Source organism: Lepisma saccharinum, chromosome 25 (assembly GCF_977018435.1).
Source record: "Lepisma saccharinum chromosome 25, izLepSacc3.1, whole genome shotgun sequence".
NCBI lineage: Eukaryota > Metazoa > Arthropoda > Insecta > Zygentoma > Lepismatidae > Lepisma > Lepisma saccharinum.
Window position 1 is genome coordinate 53,421,347 of NC_139253.1, and position 19,168 is coordinate 53,440,514.

General features: G+C 36.1%; 1 protein-coding gene across 1 annotated transcript in view; it reads right to left on the reverse strand.

Annotated features, from left to right (window-relative positions):
* The window catches only part of LOC145978787 (uncharacterized), a 29,860-nt gene extending 11,514 nt beyond the window's left edge, over positions 1-18,346 (reverse strand). The window contains exons 1-5 of the mRNA XM_083111605.1: positions 18,248-18,346; positions 17,362-17,409; positions 5,699-5,746; positions 4,952-4,999; positions 266-301 (exon numbers count right to left, since the gene is read on the reverse strand). Of these exons, the coding sequence (XP_082967731.1) occupies positions 266-301; positions 4,952-4,999; positions 5,699-5,746; positions 17,362-17,409; positions 18,248-18,346 (279 nt within the window). The remainder of the gene's footprint in view (positions 1-265; positions 302-4,951; positions 5,000-5,698; positions 5,747-17,361; positions 17,410-18,247) is intronic.
* Positions 18,347-19,168: the final 822 nt, after the last annotated feature.

Below are 19,168 nucleotides of genomic sequence, written 5' to 3' on the forward strand. Positions count from 1 at the left end.
ATAAAATTGAGGTTCCACTGTATTTACACTGAATCTTAAAGTACATCACATGAAGTGGTCCTATCCATTTTCTATCACTGCTGTGATTTTAAATAACATACAGAAATATACAATTGATCATTTTCAATGTAAAAATTCAATTTCTCTTTCACTATTTTCTTTTAACTACAAACAAACCAAGAATGCATTCTTAAACCAATAATATGTATTCTGATTATCTATAATGAATAAAATATTGAAAGAAAATTAAGCATGTGTAACATACATTTCTTGGATCTCCAGCATCAGTATCATCATCAGTCTGTAAAAATCAAACAGACAAAATAAATTAATATAATTTTTAATTTGGACTAATGACTAAAGCCCGCATCATTTCCACTAGGTATGCCCTAGTTGGCGCTGGACTGGCTACCACACGATACTTATCAGCGTACTTGCCGATAGACTTTTGTTCCCATACGAGGGGAAGTTGTAATGGCAGCCATGTGAGATGTAAACAACGTATCACTTCACATTTTTAAAAGCTGATAACTATTCAACCGAGAGGAATAGCGTTTCGTATAAAACGTTATTAGGTACAAAACAATGGCGCTGCTTAAATACATACTTTACAATGTTTACTGTACACGTATGGAAGAATATTTTAGTTGTTTCAAATGTAAACACCATGCACTCAGCATAGATGGTGTAACTCAACGTGCCTTTCATGCTGTATATGTTATACATTGCTGGAGTAACACTTGGAAACCACAAGTGAAAAGCGCTCCTTTGCACACTCACAGATTATCTTCACATGGCGAAACTTTGCTCTGATTGGCTGTTCTACAGAATCCAGTCGAGGAAAGCAAGTAGCAATTAGAACATGTCCTATTCCTCCAAACCAGTCAAGCAGTCAGCCAGGCAGCCATGATTGCTACCTAGTTAGTTCAGCGCCAACTAGGGCATTCCTACTAGAAATCCAGTTCCTTGTTATAGGGGCTTTATAATACTGCAATCTTTTGTTATAAAATGGAAGAAACCAAACCACTAGAGTGCTAAAATTATGTTAGAGTTATCAGAATATATTAATGTTGTTAAACGTTTAGCATACAATAGGACCTCCCCGATGGTGCAGTGGTAGCGTTGTTGCCTTGTAATGAAGGGGTTGCAGGTTCGATACCTGGTGGAGGTACATAGTGGTTCAGATCCAGTCCCGATTAGCCTTTCTGTGCATAAAGTGGACTTAAAACAACAAATCAATCAATCAATTTTCGCATACAATAGCCTCTACCACCTGTAAGCTTCTATGGATGGGACCTTTTCAGGCACACTTTTCAAAAGCGCCGTGATTAGTATAAATCATAGCAGGAGAACTATTTTTAGGCTATATTTGTCAGAGAGAGAGAGAGAGAGAGAGAGAGAGGCGAGATTGTTGAGATTTTTCTGAAATACAGGCCTCGCACGGGAAATGAAATTTACACATTTTTGTGCCCAATAATGATAGTTAAAGATGAAGACAATTGAAATTTTATTCAAGATTCACCTCTGATCACATCATCACCTTCGGCCGTGATCAAGAAAGTGTGGGGCCTCAACTCCACACCTCCATACGCCTTCATGGTGTGGTGCAAAGCACAGGGGAGACTTTACTTAGACACTTATGGGACCAGCGGCCACTCATCATCATGAGGAAACTGGGGAGCTACGAATGGGTAGCGTAACCTGGTCATGGAAACCTACAACAGCAACTGGGTGTTCCTCATGCTGACCACACGTCACCCTGTAACTGGTTGGATGATCTTCCACCAGGTGGGAGTGAGTGTGGCAGTCGGGAGGTAGGCCCTGGTCCTCGCAGGCTGTTGTGCCATGGGTTATTATTATTAATGTGGGTGGAAAATGCATGTATGTGTGTGTGTGTTTATGAGCAAATAGCAAAACAAAAACATTTCGGTCTGCAGAATTCAATATCTGAATTCAAGAAAAGTCTGTTGTCTCATAACACACATGTAAAGTGCAAAATGAAAGCTCCAAGCATTACTTTAAATGATATAATGTTAGTTATAATGAAGAAAGCAACTAATATCAGGAAGTATTTTCTTTACGTGATTTCATATGTTGAGCCGTCAAAATTTGTACCTTTTTAGTGCAACACTACTGCACAGATTACCACTAGGGATGGCCAAACGGATCCGGATCCAGATCCGGGTCTGAAATACCAGATCTGGGTCCGGATACAAAAGTTCCGGATCTGGATCCAAGAGTTTCGTATCTCAATCCCATTATAATATTACCACACCTTAAAAGTTACAATATTATGATCTTCGATTACAAAGAAATTTTTCATTAATTAGTCCTACAAGATTTTTTTCAAGTGTTGTTCCTAAAATACTTTGCTACGCATCGGCTAACACACTTGTGCACAAAAATAATCTTACTTGTTTAACATAAAATGTCAGATGTGATTTTGTAAATGCCATTGAAACGAATATGTATTCATTCAAATGTATTGGAAATGGAAACACACGTAAATGTGAGACATTCCATTCCAGGATGAAACCTTTAACACATTTAACAAGATAGAAATGTTATACAAAAATTATACAATTGTTCTACAGTTACAGTTTTAAAAATTAAAATAAAACATTATAATATATGCAGTGTTATATAATTACGAAGTGTAAGACTAACAAGGGAGGTTATCTAAGTGTCCCCCTCCAATTTCCATGAAACTTGGCAGAAGAAATATGTTTTTTTTTGTTTCGGCTAAAAAACTGTTCTAGGGGCAACACCCCCCCCTCAAATGTCAAGAAGAGGACAAATTGATGTGGGGATCTGACCCCTGTGTCCCCCTCCGATTTCCATAAAACTTGGCAGGTGTATAGAGGGGCCCAAAGGAAGAAATACGTGTTTTCTTGCTTTGCCTAAAAAAGTGTTTTAGGGGGCAAAACCCGCCTCAAATGTCAAGATGAGGAGAAATTGATGTGGGGATCTGACCCCTGTGTCCCCCTCCGATTTCCATGAAATTTTGCAGGACCTATGCCCCCTGTTTCTTGCTATGCCATATTTACGTGGTTTCGGGGTCAGATCCCCACTTCAATTTCTCCTCATCTTGACATTTGGGTGTTGGGGGGGGTTGCCCCCTAAAACAGTTTTTTAGCCGAAACAAAAAAAAACACGTATTTCTTCCTTTGGGCCACTCTATACACCTGCGAAGTTTCATGGAAATCGGAGGGGGATGCTTAGATAACCTTCCTTGTAAGTGTATTAATTACAAATCGCACACTATATTATTTATATATATATTAGCAGTAGCAGGTAACAATATATTATAAACACATTCTTACTTTCCAAAGAAGCGCTCATGTGGGATGGCTAAACGGATCCGGATCCGAAAATTCTGGATTCGTGGATTAGGATCCGGAACCAACCGGATCTGGATTTCGGATCTGCCAGGATCTGGACATCCCTAATTACCACATCACTTTTCACAGATAAGTTCACCATATTACCACCTGAACACTATGTTCTCGCATATCCATCTGCACTAACTTTTCAGAAAAGCTGATTGAAGTTTGACGTATGTGAATTTTGATTACACCACAAGGATTTATGCAAACATTTTATTATTGTTGAAAATTCACACAACTTGACATCGAGATACGTCACTTTGGAACATGATGCATTAACATGTATGGAACATGTTAACATCATCAACTCATTTCCAAGAAGTGAAGATATGACAAAGCAGCATTCGCTGGCATTATGTCCAACATGCATTGGAGTATAGGTCTAGTACTGTTGCAGACATACATAAATACATCTGCAATCTGTATTTCTTAACAAAACATCGACATTCACAAGAGTGGAAGAAACACTTTTCATAATTTCTTTTTAAGATAACAGTTCTTGCCAGTGGCATATTCTGAAAATTTGACCTGGTTTATTCTTTTTATTGCATATATTTATTACATATTAATTACATATAATAGAAATAAAAAAAACCATGCAAGCATGTATTAAAATACAAACAGAAGTCTGACAACTTCAAAATATTCTGCCAATTTCTATATATATATATGAAAAAAGTTGGTTTACTGGCAGTTAAGCAGATAACGTGAGAATATGCCCCTGGTTTTTACTTCCAACACCTAATATCATACGACAACTAGTAGTGTTTTGTTCTTGAGTGAGGGAACATTCTACCAATGGCATTACAATATGAAATCAGCATCGAATTAGGAGGGGAAAAAATCAACGGTAAATGTATACTGCAAAATTAACAACATTGAATCAACGCAATAGAAAGCATACATTAAATAAATAAGCTAGCATTTGTGAAGGAAAGTTTGGTGAACAACTTTGGTGGTGATTAATGGATATCCCACTGTAATGTAGCATTATAATTTTGTTACATTTTCAAGTGATAAATTTTCCACTAAAACAATAATACTGAAAGCTTCCATGACACATAGATTTACAGGATAAAATGTTACTATAACAAAAAAAAAATCAGTTTCTATTCTTGTTGCTTCCATTATACTTTTTGTAACAATGAATTTTAAGCTCTGCATCTCCAACTTTCATCTCAATTGTAAGAATAATAAATTATAGAAGAAATTACATATTGTGAAAATGTGCTTAATTTTTACTAGGAATGAACATATACAAACTATGGGTTTAAATTTGTTTTAGTGTAACACAACTACTGTTCTTTAAAAACAAATTCTTTCTTTCTTTTTTAGTTACATAGTTATATTTTGTTTCACACTTAATTTTTGGTTATATTAGTGCATAAAATATGTTATATATCTTATATGGTATACATTGTGTGCTCCTTCCCATCTACAAACCCCCATTTCGATGGATCCAAGATACTTGCCATCACCTATGCATTTGAATAAAATGAAACTTTAGTTTATCTAAATATATGCAATGATTTTCCATCACTGAAAATAAAGAATTCTTCACTCACTTCATTTGGATGTTTGTATTCTTCAGGACTTTCCAGGAAAATAGTATTCTAAAGAAAAGGAAAAAATCTTTAAATGGATGTCTTTTCTGCATCAACTAAAACATGTCATTATTGGCTGTTAGTCACTTAACTACTGTTTAATTTGTCCTTACACCAATGCTGAGCACATTGAGTATTCTCCTCAGCAACTCTCCCTCAAAGGTTCTAGATACGAATCACAGCTTAGATGGATGTTTCATTCTGTTCTCATCTATTTCATCAATCATCATTCATCCTCAACAACTCAGTTAACCTTCAAAGTTAGAAGAATGATATAAATAACTAAATACAAATCAATATAAATATATAATATAAAATAAAATATTTTGAAAGTGCACACTCATAGTTTTCTCAGTTATTTTGCCCATAATGTTAAATTCAGAAAAAAAAGGATTTGTAGAATGTTGCAACATTTCACTTTTACTGCAATCCTTTTTTCTAACGGTGGAAGCGGCCCCGGCGCCTACCCAGCATCGAATAACATGGGTACCTGGGGGAAACCCTGGGGGGTAAAGGCGGTCAGGGGCGTGATGCTGATCACATCACCCCCATTCACGACCGGATCAAGAAAGTGTGGGGCGTTACCCCCACACCCCCTATACGCCTTCATGGCGTGGTGCTATGCACAGGGGAACACTTTACCTTTACCTTTTTTGCAATCCTTTTTACAGCAAAAAATAACTGTAAATGAGACAATTTTATACTTACATTAGGAGAATGGAGTTTTATTCTTCTCGTAACTGTGGTTTTGATTTCCTGAAAGAAATTGAAAAATGTTAGTGTAATGTGGTAAATTTACTGGGGCTGAGTTGATAAGGAAGCCAATGTATTGATATCGGGAAGGATAATCACCAATATGAGGTCCACAAAAATACCAAATGACACTTTTGCATAGTGCAATTATCCCTCAAATTATGTAAAATTCGAAGTTTTCATTTATTTACATCAGTAGTGTGTGGAAGGATAGATTCTGTGATTCAATAACAGCTATTTCAATATTCACCTGTAATTCTTGAATATTGTGGAGCAATACACTGGTACACTGTGAGAATAGGTTACAGTATTGGCATCAGTTTCAATTCAAAGTGGTATCAACTCAACCCTAAAATTTACACATGAATTTGACTCTGCTTATTGCAATTTAAAATATAGTCTCTCACATAATAACTGCCAGCCATTTTCTGAGAAACGAATGTATAGTTATTGAATATTGCAGTTTATATGTGATAATATGGGTTGTATGACAACTCAGTTGTCACTAATACCTAGTGTTCACATTTTTTTAAAAAATTACATATGACGGGAGGAAAACTTTGGAACTTTCTTTAGCACACTTTGAATTTATTTCTAGCATGATTTTCCAAATAATAATACAGTAGAACTTCAGATCTGCATTTTTAAGGGGACCAAGTTAAAAAGCTTAAAATGCAGGGAAAATTTCATAACAGTTTACTACATTGGGAACATGAAGATTGAATGTATAATGTTGGAAAATGTAAAAAATTGGTTTTTATTGTACTCAAAAAGTCAATTAACTTTAGTCTCATGTTAGCATGTAATATTCCATGCATATCTGTAAAAACCCGTAGTCCATTATTAAAACTTAATGCTCTATATATACAGTTCCATAATTGAAGGACTCTGGTGTAAAACATGGTAAGTGACAAAATGCACGTTTCGAGATATTGAAAGTTGATGTTTCAAAAAAATCTGATTTAAAAATTAAAATAAATTTCTAAATTATTTACAGCAAATATGATTCACTTGTATGTTTACTATCATACAAACCTGATATTTCATCCAAATTATTTTCTTCGGTGGTGCTACATGAGATTTGTTTGAGGGTTGTTCAAGGAATTTTTGTAGTTACCATGCTTTACATGCAACGATATTATCAAAATGAGTGATCAGATACTGCTTTATTCAAGCTAACTTGTGATGTCAGTTCAATAATAATATTTTGACATTAGACTTTTTATAGCAACCATAACAATTTGCAACACAAAAATGAAAGCCTTTAATTATAATAATTTTATTCAATAAACAATAATCTGAGCTACTTGTTGTAACAAGTTTTTGCTTTCCTATGTCTATGACTGAAATGAACACCATTAGAAAAGTAGATTTCAACGCTTTATTACGTTAGTATTTTAAAAAATAAGTTCTGAATGCTTGTATTTAAAAATATCTTCCTTATATCTACATGGAGATCAATATTCGTAAAAATATGTTTATATATGAGCGGTTCTTCAGTTCACATATCTACTTCAAGACACAGAGGCTCTATTTATTACCTCAGCATGTCAAGCAGAATGCGATTCACAATCCTCTCTTGATACAAAGCTGTGGTGCTTAGACTATCCAAATTGCATACAATGGCAATATTAGATTGTTGTGATTCAATAAGCAATTTATATATAAAATAGGGATGGCCTCTATTATTTGAAAAGTTGAAAATCTAAAAATCAGTTTTTCGAAAATGAAAAGTAGAAGTACGAAAAAATAATAATTGAAAAACGAAAAACTATTTTTTTTTTAAAAACGAAAGATGATTTTTTTTGAACAAACTAAAAAATATTTTTTTTCAAAAACCGAAAAATGAAAAATCTAAAAATATTTTCGAAAAGGCCATCCCTAGTTTAAATTTCTATCTTCAAGATAACAATTACCGGTCCCCGTGGTGGAGTGGTTAAGAAATCATGCTACGATGCCAGGGGTCCTGGATTCGAATCCCAGCCAGGCCATGGATGTTTTTGAGTGCTTATTCATCAATTTCATCATATTATCACTCATCTCCATCTTTGCAAATAAGTCAAAAGTGACACAAGACACAAAGTAAAATAAAGCAAATCAATGAAGACACACCTTGTAACTTTCTGTTGTATTTTTCTTTAACTTGACATGTTTGTAAAGAATGATTTCAAATGTACACAGGGCTTAAGTTTTTAATAGTTTTCACTGATATTTAGCTCTTATGGATTAAAATAATTATAATTTCGAACCAAGGAGAAGACATATTTGCAATATCAAAAATAAAATAATTTGCTTTCATCCAAGTCACACATATAAATACGAAAGTTAATTAAATTACAAGTACGTTATTAGGTCCACCATAAAAATATTATAACTTTTAAAATGCGCATTACAGATTTATGAAAGAAATATTTTATAAAGAAACTAAACTGTTCCAAATAATTGATATGATTCAGATCAAATTATATATTCCTTAAGTGTAAAACACATTTCTGACATTGCTTGTAAGGCATGGTATCTTAAAGCAGCCTTAAATGCGCATACCCAATTAAAAATCAAATGAATTTCTATGTGACTACAGTTATTTATATCTAGTAGAAGAAAAGTATGTGCTTCTCTATTACATCGCAATTCACATCCAGGTATGAGAGTAAAATTTAATTCGAAACTGCCATTATGAGCACTGATGCATGTAAACAATGATATCTACAGTAGATACCATAACTTTCAACACGTGTAGCTCTGTCATCTGTTGACAAAACGAAACACTTCGAGTATGATTCAACTCCATTTACAATGGACTACATGATGCACATTGTAACTCCAAAATGACCAGAATGTCACTTACCATGTTTTACCCCCGAGCCCTTCAATTATCATATTTTGCAGCAAATATCTGGTACACTTCGCAACATCTTATTTGACCGCCCTGAAAAATTTCAAAGACCGGAATTCATAAATTTGGCAGCATAGCGCTTCAGAGCCAACTAAGAGTAGCCAACTTTGCAACATTTCTTTTTCCTGAATGAAAACGCTCGTGATTTTTATTTCATTCTTTCACATTCCATAAACTAAAGATACCCTAAAGCAGTAATAAAATATATGAGTAGACAAAAAAATGTTAAGTAGAAATACGAATGTTGAAAATATTTCAAGATTCTACATTCTGAATTTGAAAATAGGAAAATGTATGTGCATTGTGAAACACTGAACAGGTTCTCATCCACCTGGAAAGAATTTCGGTCACATTTGAATGCAAGAAGACAAATTTATGATAATTTGATGCAAAATGTTTAGTAAAGACACCTTGCACAACACCAAACGATTCTGCAAAGTGTGTCTTTTTCTTGGTTTTGGCGAAAAATGGTTCGAAACTCCGCCACAATGTTCCTTCAACTGATATGAACGTGTTTTACTGAGATTTCTGTTAGCAATCTCCTGGAGTAGTTGGTTAAATGACAGCACTTTCGTTTTTTTACTGTTTTCGTCAAGATCGAAACATCGTAGGTTCAAATCCCACCCTTTCCTTATTATTTTTTCCTTTTTATTTACCGAGTACGAAGTGTTCTAATAACGTAATATAATATTATATGATATTACTGTAAATATTTATGCGATGCATGCCCAGTGGCGGCGATTGGGTTTCAAAACTGATGTGGCAAGGTGGGGGGAGGGGGAGGGCAAGGACAGTTTCTTTCCGTTGGTAGATAATGTTTAGCATAGTGCTGGGTCATCTGCCCCTCCACACTCCATAATCGTCGCCACTGTGCATGCCTCAAGTAATGCTTCTAATAATGTTTTTAATCTATCAGTGATTGGCAGGATTTTACGAAATACTTTTCCTTTCATTCAGCTGTTAAAAGTTAACACATATTAAGAACTTACATGTCAACTTTCTGCATCCGGAAATGCTGGACATAAATCGCATAAATATCAACAGAAATGTCCAAGAAACGTAGATAAGCATTCTCGTCCAAAGCCGTTTGCTTCCCGAAAAATATTTTGCAAAGAAGTAGGTTTGAACCCATGACCTTCCATTCCATAAGCAAACGATCCCCCTACACCACACGGTTCACGTTATTTTATGCACTTGATTCGGATCCCACTTTAAACTGTAGGTCCAGTCCCGATTAGCCTTACTATGGATAAAGTTGACTTAAAACACCAAATCAACCAATTCATCTCCTTTCAGAGTGGGCCTTCTATGATATTGTAGTCGGCCAGCATCCGAAAATACAGTTCTGCTTTGCGTATACCAGAGTGTAATTGCATTTAATATTGTGACTAATTTTACTTTAAAACTACAGATTAAAGCGATAATAGTGTCCAGAAATAGAACCTCAAAGTAGATCTTCACACAAAGTATTTTAATCCATTGCCAAACATTTCAGTTAAGAATAATATTATGCCTTTCCATTGACCGTATTTTCGATGGTGAATTTGCTAAAAGGACCATGTCAAGAAATCTAAATATGTAAGTTTTACTAGTAAATGCATTTAAAATGCACGCAACAACAGGGGAGGAGAAAAATAAACCTCAAAAATAAGTTAAAATGCAACAAAAACTGTTAAAAATACTGACAAATAAACTAAAAGCCAAAAAAGGCCGAAAAATGAAAAAAAAAATGTAAAATAGAAAGTGTTTTCCGGCTCTAACTGAAGGGAAACGGATGTGATATCAGGTTTAGCATTGTTTTTAAGGGTCAGAAAAAAAGTTGATTTTTCATCAACTTCCGGACCCTAATTAGTAATTATGACCATTGAAAATGTTGGAGGTAGCTTACTTAAAATTTTCTTGCTGAGGGATCGTATTGTCCCATATCTCCATTTCATAATAAAGAAAAACAGCAAGTTCATATTTCGAAAATGACTTGGAGTTTTCCACCACGAAAATATGTTTTTCATAGTTTGAAGTTCATTAGTATTATCTTTCAAAGTTTCCATTGTTTTAATTTCACACACATTTTATATTTCATACGTTCCTCTCTCTTTTTATACAGTCTTTGGAAAAAATCTGAAGTTTCTTGTCAAACGGGGTCTGGTTCAAATTACTCCTTTTCGCTCTCCTGTTCCTACTTTAAACAAACAACAAAATACTTCGTAACTAAATGATTGCTTGTTCAAAACACGGAATTTTTACACAATTTACAAAATATGACAAAACGCCAATGGACATGGTCATCATTTTTCCTTTTTCATTTCATCTGAATTCGTTTCCTCATGAAAATTGCCATGAGGAAATTATAGATATGACATTATGTGTGAATTAGTTTCTTCAAACTGGTAGTTACTCATAACATGACCTACCTGGAGGAAAGGTAGCGTGCTTGATTCTTACGAGGGAGGTCGTAAGTTCGATTCTCCACCTAGGCAGGATTATTTTCAGGAGTATTTCGTTGGGTGTAAAGTTTATCCACCGTGCTAAAAAGTTAACATTGGTCACTGTATTTCACGAGAGGAAAAGAAATAGTAGGAGAAAGTTATTTCGATGATAGGAGGAAGTCACGTGCCACGTGGAATGCGCAGAATCAAGTTACATAGAGCTAAGTCTGTGATGGTGGTATCGAATATTGCAAAGTTAGTGCGGAAAGTTTGTTATATCTGATACTCGTACTTTCTGTTCAAAGAAGACAAACATTTAAGATACAAAGCAGTGAGGAATTAACGATCATTATGAGGTTTTGAATTTTTTGTTTGTCACTCACTATATAAATACTTATTAGTAGTTTCTTATCGCATCGGCCTTCGTCGCAATAACAATTTATTTATGTTAATTAGCAATCTACTATTAGTTTTAGACGCATGGTAAGATGTTGGTGAGGGGATTGACAACAGTCATTACTTAGGAACGGACATAAAATTACCAATCTTAGCAATTTGAACTCATTAAACGCTCTCCTTCATTACAGTACTGCACTACATCACTACTTAACATATCTGTGCGTCTTTTTTAGTATATCGAAATCAAATAATCAATATTTTAGGTGTCAGTGAAGAACAAACAATACATAACTTAAATAACATTACATTTTGCATCCTGAATACATATATGTGATTTGTGAATTTATCATGATGTGTGTGTTAACACAACATATGAACAATAACTAAAAAGAAGGTTTTAACCTTAAATCCTGGAAATCTCCAACTTCTAAGGGGAAATATGCGCAGAAGGGACGTCCCTCAAGTGTGCATCGGATTCATTTTTTAAATATTCTAATATCAACGGTATCTGTTCAGCAAACAAAAAAAATGAAAAAAAGAAAGATGAGAGGGTGGGATTTGAACCCGCGACCTTTCACGCTTGATGAAAAACAAGGATAGCAGTGCCTAACGAACTGCTCTACGTTGACTTCACGACTTAATACCCTTAAAAACATGTTGACGTTTATGAAGACTCCCACCTTCCTGTGTTTCAAGCACATTTTCTCGACAAGTCGTGTAAAATATATGTTTTGAGAACTGTTCGATATTATGCAAGGTATTGTAAATAAAATGTCGCATAAACTCCTCACAAATTTGCTTCTTTCTGCACAAACGTGATGGCAATTTCCTCCAGGTGGAGAAAAACTCTGTTCAGTGTTTCAAACCCCCCCCCCAAATTTCAAGTCGAGCAAGCAGAATCGTAAATATCCTTCAAGGTTCTTTTTCCAATTTATTATTTCTGTTTGATTGTGTATTATAATAGCGGTGTATAGTTTCTAAGTTAATGGAAAGTGTTAAATTGAAACCCTATCACCGCAGCGTTTTTCGTCTAGTGGAAGGACCTACTCAAAGTTGGCTACTCTCACCTGGAGCTGAAGTGCAATGTTGCTAAGTTTACGATTTCGGGACTTAGAATTCTTTCAGGGCGGTCAAATAAGATGTTGTGAAGTGTACATCAATATTTGAACATGTATTCAAGTATGATCTAGACCCAGAGTGAGTATTAAAAAGCACTTCAAATTCTTGATTAATGGTAATGAAAATAAACAATAGTAGAATATAGATTGTCATGAATTACGATGTAATAGGAAGTGAGTGGAAGAAATTCCTGTTTTTTAATGCATGGTGGTGGTTTTCGGCCTGGAATTTGAAACACAATTCAAAATAAATAATTATCACTCCCAGAAAGTAAAGTGCCTAAATCTTTTTCATGAGAGTCAAATATATAACAGCCAGTATTTTGGTGCCAATTTAAACCCTGAATCCACAGTGTGTCTTGGTGTGAGTTGGGAAGCCACAAACTTAATTTAAATAAAAAAATATTTTGTTGTAGTTTAAAATTATTTTTCTTTTTCCAACTACAAAACATACATGTCCTTTAAGCATGATTTTGGACTGTGATATTGATCCAGAACTATACAATACTTAGTTTTCTAGATACTGTAAATATTTCTTGGAACATAACTCATGCAATATATACAAAGCAGGATTTTTGGAATTCAATATTTTTTCCAAAAGTAAAAATGACACGGGCATAATTCTTTGTACGAGAACGAAACATATACCAACAAATATTTCAGTACTGTTTGCATCATAAAGTTCCAGCAATTTTTCCAGTGAACATAGCCGAAGTTTGTCTACACATGCTATTATGAGCATGAATTTATAGCCTAAGTGAGCGTGAGAGTGAGAGTGGCAGACACAGAGAGAGAGAGAGAGAGAGAGACTAAAATCTATGTTAATGACAGGGGTATATGGACTTTTTACCAACCTGTACTGTAAACAATAAATACTAAGTGAGGCACTATGCACGAGATTAAATAGATATACAATATAAATTGTGGTGTTTGTAGAGTATCCATCATTATATACACCATTATTCAAAAAGAATGTACGTATTACAAACCAGTATGCTGTTGAAAACTACTCATCGGATTCAACAAGCTATATAAACACTAGAGAGGCAACGAGGCAGCCATCTTTGAAACAATTTGAGCGGGGAGCAGGTAGCCCATAAGTGGTCAGGCAGGCTGAACAGCTGTCGGTCGCGCAGACGTTAACAAGCCGTAACCCATGCATTACAGCTAACTTGAAACTTAACAAGAAATACTTACACATTATAAAAGATTTCTACTATCGTACAGATGAGTTGTTTACCTTTTCTAGCGAAAGGTTAGAGCTTTATAAACTGTTAATACAAAATTTGCACGCATATTGCCTCACGGAACTTTCCTCTTTTGCACAGAAAGATAGCCCCTTCGTGGCACAAAATAACTTGGAGAATTAAATACTTTCTTCCTTTGTGCTTATTCCACAACGCTCCTATAAATATGTAATTGCAGTATATTATCATAGCCGGCCCTACGGAGAGGCAACTCGAGCCCCGCGCCAAATAAAATAATTGTTTACATCCAGATTTTATTAGTTTATAGGATGCTGGTGCTTCCAATTAAGAAACTAATCTCATTTTTCTTGATTTTACGGATTCTTTTCACAGACTTAAAATATATTCAAAATCAGTGAAATCATATCCCAAACAAAGAACTACATAAGATTCGTGTTAAAATATTTTAATAACAAGTTGTTAATTTGTACTATTCGTTTAATTATAGAATGAAACCACGAAGTGAGATTATTATTTTACATGAAAGAGCGTTTCACAACAGCTTCAAAATTCAATTCAAAGTAAACATAAGATAATTATGATAAACTGTTATTGGTTATGATGAAAAATTGACAATTTGTATGTAACCTGCAAGAAAAGGAATGTGAAATGCTGTCTTGAACGACATCTGTTTCTTGAACAATGCCAACTTCCGTGGTGGCCCTGAGATTTGCGAGGTCCAAAACCCTATAACATTGTGTACATTTTTCTATTTCATTCTTTATATAATAATACTCTACCACAAAACACCAAACCGAATGTACAGTCACGGACACTTCTGGATTGTAACAGCCCCATATACTTTCAATGGGATTGCTACAATCCAGAAGTATCTGTGACTGTACTTGTTTGAAGTTCATTTCCAGTCACGGTGGAAAGAAATATATTCTACTCATTTATCAAAAATAAGTACCTATAAATTATCGATTTTGCAAGGCCCCTGTAAGAGTAGGCTCTAGGCGACTCCTTGTTCACCTATATACAGGGCCTTCTCTGACCAACCAATATTGAGGTGAAACAAAGTCAGAATTTTTGCGAGCATATACTCTTTGTGAAAAATAAAATGTTCAGTAAATACAGGTTGCATTCATGCGACAAACATCTGCTTTCAGTATGTGATACTTAACAAGATGTTCGTATCCCACACATATTCAACAAGTCAAAACCAAAGACAATTCAATTCTGCTTCCAAAAAAAACCTGCTCTTTTAGCCTTCCTTCGACGCCGAGTAGTTTACATTATTACATTGTTTACATGTATTCCATATGTATAGTCACATCAGAGCCGGCCATAGGTGGGTGTGGGGCCTGGGGCATACAATATATGATGGACCTCTAATTAATTTTTTTTAGAGATCTGAAAAAAAAATCAGATTTTTGTTAATTAGTCTGAAGTACAGATGTCCTATATTATCACAAAAGGAAAAATATTATAATGAATAAACAATTAATTATGTACATATTTCGTACTATTACATGAAGCAATAAGAGGAACACGATGAAGATTAAAATCAAGAATGCTGAGTCTCTAAATTAGTCTTCCTTTTCATTTCAATATCAAACTAATAATTTACATATGAAAGTGGCAACTTATATTATATCCAACATTCTCTATCATAATTCTCGTTTGCTTTCTTTCCATTGAATTTTAAGGCTGAAGTGAATTTACATGGTTCCATATAAAATAATATTTCAACTCCATGAATTCACGAATAGTACATATTATTTTTGTTTGAAATGTTTTGATCCGATTTTTATGTAGTACTTTGATTAGAATATGGTGTCAGTAATTTTGATATTTTAAAGAAGGTCAAAACAATCCATGAAGTCAGGAAAAATCAGATTAGTTGCTTAATTGGAATCACCAGTATCCCATAAACTCGTAATAAACCATATAGAAACAAATATTTTTATTTGCTGTGGGGCCTTCTGAAACATGGAACCTCGGGGTTGCCGACCCCCCCCCCCGCCCTTGGGCTGGGTAGACATGCAAAACTGCTTATGATACAAGGATGGCTATAACAAATCAGAAATTTCCCTCTTTTCTCGTGCGAATTCTACTTGCTATACTTCAAAATATAATAAATAACAGTAATACAATAATTATTTACAAAACATATGGCGTTCATTTTGTTTTATCACTAGTAGTTGTGCAGTTACACGCTGAACACACCTTTGGGATCTTGCACTTCCTTCATAAACACTCAATGTTTTGACCACTCAGGATGTGGCTGCCGCGTTTTCAAATGGTCACGGCTTGGCCGTGTGAAACCAGTTTAGCCCCTCTCTAGTGTTTATATATATAGCTCGTTGATCGGATTACAGTCCAGCACTTCTGAACGGAAGGTAACATCGCGTAGTTTTGTTCAATTGCCGCTAGATTGCAAGTGCAGCACTTGTGCTCTCACAATCCCGCTATTTCAATTCGAGTCGAAATGCCAACACAGCAGCAAAAGGCATTCTGTGTTGTCGAGTTCGGTAAGTGTAACTCTGCGATTACAGTGCAAAGACGTTTCCGCTTGCGTTAGCAAGTGAATCTTCCAAGTGAGTGGAACATTTGCAGGTGGTATAGATAGTTCATAAACACTGGCTGCATATGTAAAGGAAAGAGCACTGGGAGGCCGCGTGTGTTGGAACAAAATGTCGCAAGAATCCAAGCATCTTTTCAACGTAGCCCTTCCAAATCAACACATCGTGCAAGTCAGGAGCTGCAACTGCCTCAGACAACTGTGTGGAGAGTTTTGCGGCATCGTTTGGTGATGAAGCCATACAATTTACAGTTTTTACAGGCGCTGAAGCATGAGGACAAGGGAAAAAGAGTGGAATTTGCTGGCAAGATACTGGAAGCTGTTGAAGAGGATAACAGTTTCACGGGAAGACTTGTGTTTAGTGACAAGGCTACTTTCCACCTTAGTGGCAAGGTTAATAAACAAAATGTAAGAATTTGGGGCCTACAAAATCCACATGCATACATTGAACATGAAAGAAATTCACCAAAAATCAATGTCTTTTGTGCAATATCCCGTTCATCTGTGTACGGTCCAGTCCGTACTTGGCACTTTTCAGCTGGCCTCCAAGGTCACCAGACTTGTCTCCATTTGACTTCTTCCTCTGGGGGTACATTAAGGACACCATTTATGTACCACCACTACCAAATGCCTTGGACGAGCTGAAAAATCGAATCAGTGCTGCGGTTGCTTCAGTCACGAACAACATGCTTGGGACGAATTTGATTACCGCTGTGATATTGTTCGTGCCGCTGGTGGAGGGCAGATTGAACATCTGTAGATAAAACTTGTAGTGTTTGTGAATCTATGTACAAAGTTTCACACATTTACTATTTACGGTTTCTAAAATATACCTCTTTAAAATATGTATATTATTTTTGAATCACCCTATACTTCACCCCATCTGCACCCTCTAGATCCAAGATATTAATGTGGTGCTTCTTATACACTTCAATTAAATCAAATGTAGACTTTAAGGGCATGCAACAATCTTCCACAACTAAAAATAAAGAATTCTTAACTCACTTGACTTGGACATTTGTATTGTTCAGGACTTTCCAGGGAATCAGTTTGCTGAAAAAAAGAAAACACAACATAAACATTTTCCTTGGATCCATGTATTTTTTTCATCAATTAAAACATGTTATTATTGCCTGATAAGCACTCATCTACTGTTCAAGTGGTCCTAACACTAGTGCAAAGTGCACCGAGTAATTCTGAGGCAGTTCTGAAAACCATGTCAAAGGATGACTTTCAGCAAGTATTCCAATATTGACAGAATATTTGAGCCAAGTGAATTTAACTTGACAGAGAGGGGGTTACGTATACATCTTTTTTAGTAGTCAGCCCTCATTTTGCCATCTTTTCTTGCCTTTGATGTTTCTTTAGGAATGCTGGGCCAAAGGGAGGGTAATATGACCCCCATCAACCTCCCCCTACCCTTGCGCACACCACTGCTGACTGGCCCTCGCATTAACTAAATTTTTATTTGTTGACTTCAGGTGTGTAAGATGTCATTTCAAATTCTTATCCATGGCCTTTTATTTGGTACAGTCAATAAATAACTGGAATGAATGTTGTACGGATTTACCTTTTAATACTGGTAGGCATAGTCCCCACCGCTTCACCAGATTTTTGATGCCTCTGTCCCAGAAGTCCTGTGGCTGCTGTGAGCATCAATGGAAAACCGCCTCCTGCAGTTGTGCATCCGAGGCTAAGGGGATTCCACGTAGTGGGCTAAACACATGAAAGTCACATGGAGATAGTTCAGGGATGTATGGGGGATGATCTAAGCATTCCCAACCCATTTGTCCGATCATGTCCATGGTGTGACCAGCAACGTGGGGACGTGCATTGTCTTGCAGTAGGATGACACGTCGTGACAAGAAGCCACACCGCTTGCAGGTCTCACCTCATTTCGCAAGATGTCAGAGTACAGAGCAATCTGGTTCAGACTAATCCTCTGACACTCCCGTATGAGGTCATCAACAGCAGAAACAGACTCATCCATAATGGCACATTTAGGCTGCCCACTACGCACCGCATCAGACACTATTATGTGTCCTGCTCGAAACAGACCCATCCACTCATACACTTGTGTTCGGGACATGCACTCACCACCATACACAGCAGTCATACGCTCGTAAATGTCCCTATTGTGTTGTCCTCTACCGTCAAAAACTGCATCACGAATCGCTGAACCTCCTTTGTGGGACCTGACACCGTGAACATGATGACTCACCTCACTGAATGGCTTGACTCGCCTTGGAAGCAAATTGCACATACACAACCTCCCTTCCCTGCCAGTGCTGCCACCTAACAATGTTGTCTGGAACTCGTCTCACAGACATGTGGCGTACCCCAGCCTGGCCTACATATCCCGTAAGTTTCATCACTCTGTCACTTTACTTTGCTTTTTCATGGAATTAATCCGGTTATTTATTCACCGTACAATAATGTAAGGGAAGAAACAATACGAACGATTTCGACCACCGTTCACAGAACCGCACCAAAATTTTTCTTCTCGCCCATTCGGCCAGAACACGTTCAGTCAGCTCTCAATAAAATAAAATCCACTGCTGTGGGAATAGACGAAATCTCTGTTCTAATGATTAAAAAAATTCTCCCGTACGTTCTCGTTCCTATAACAGGCATTTTTAATTTCTCCCTGTCCTTCGGCATATTCCCGTCGATTTGGAAACTGGCTAAGGTTCGCCCTCTGCCGAAAACAAACAAAGTTCTCAGCCTCGGCGACCACCGGCCGATAAGTATTCTTCCGGCTCTGTCCAAAGCTCTCGAACACGTTGTCAGTAACCAAACGCGTAATTTCTTA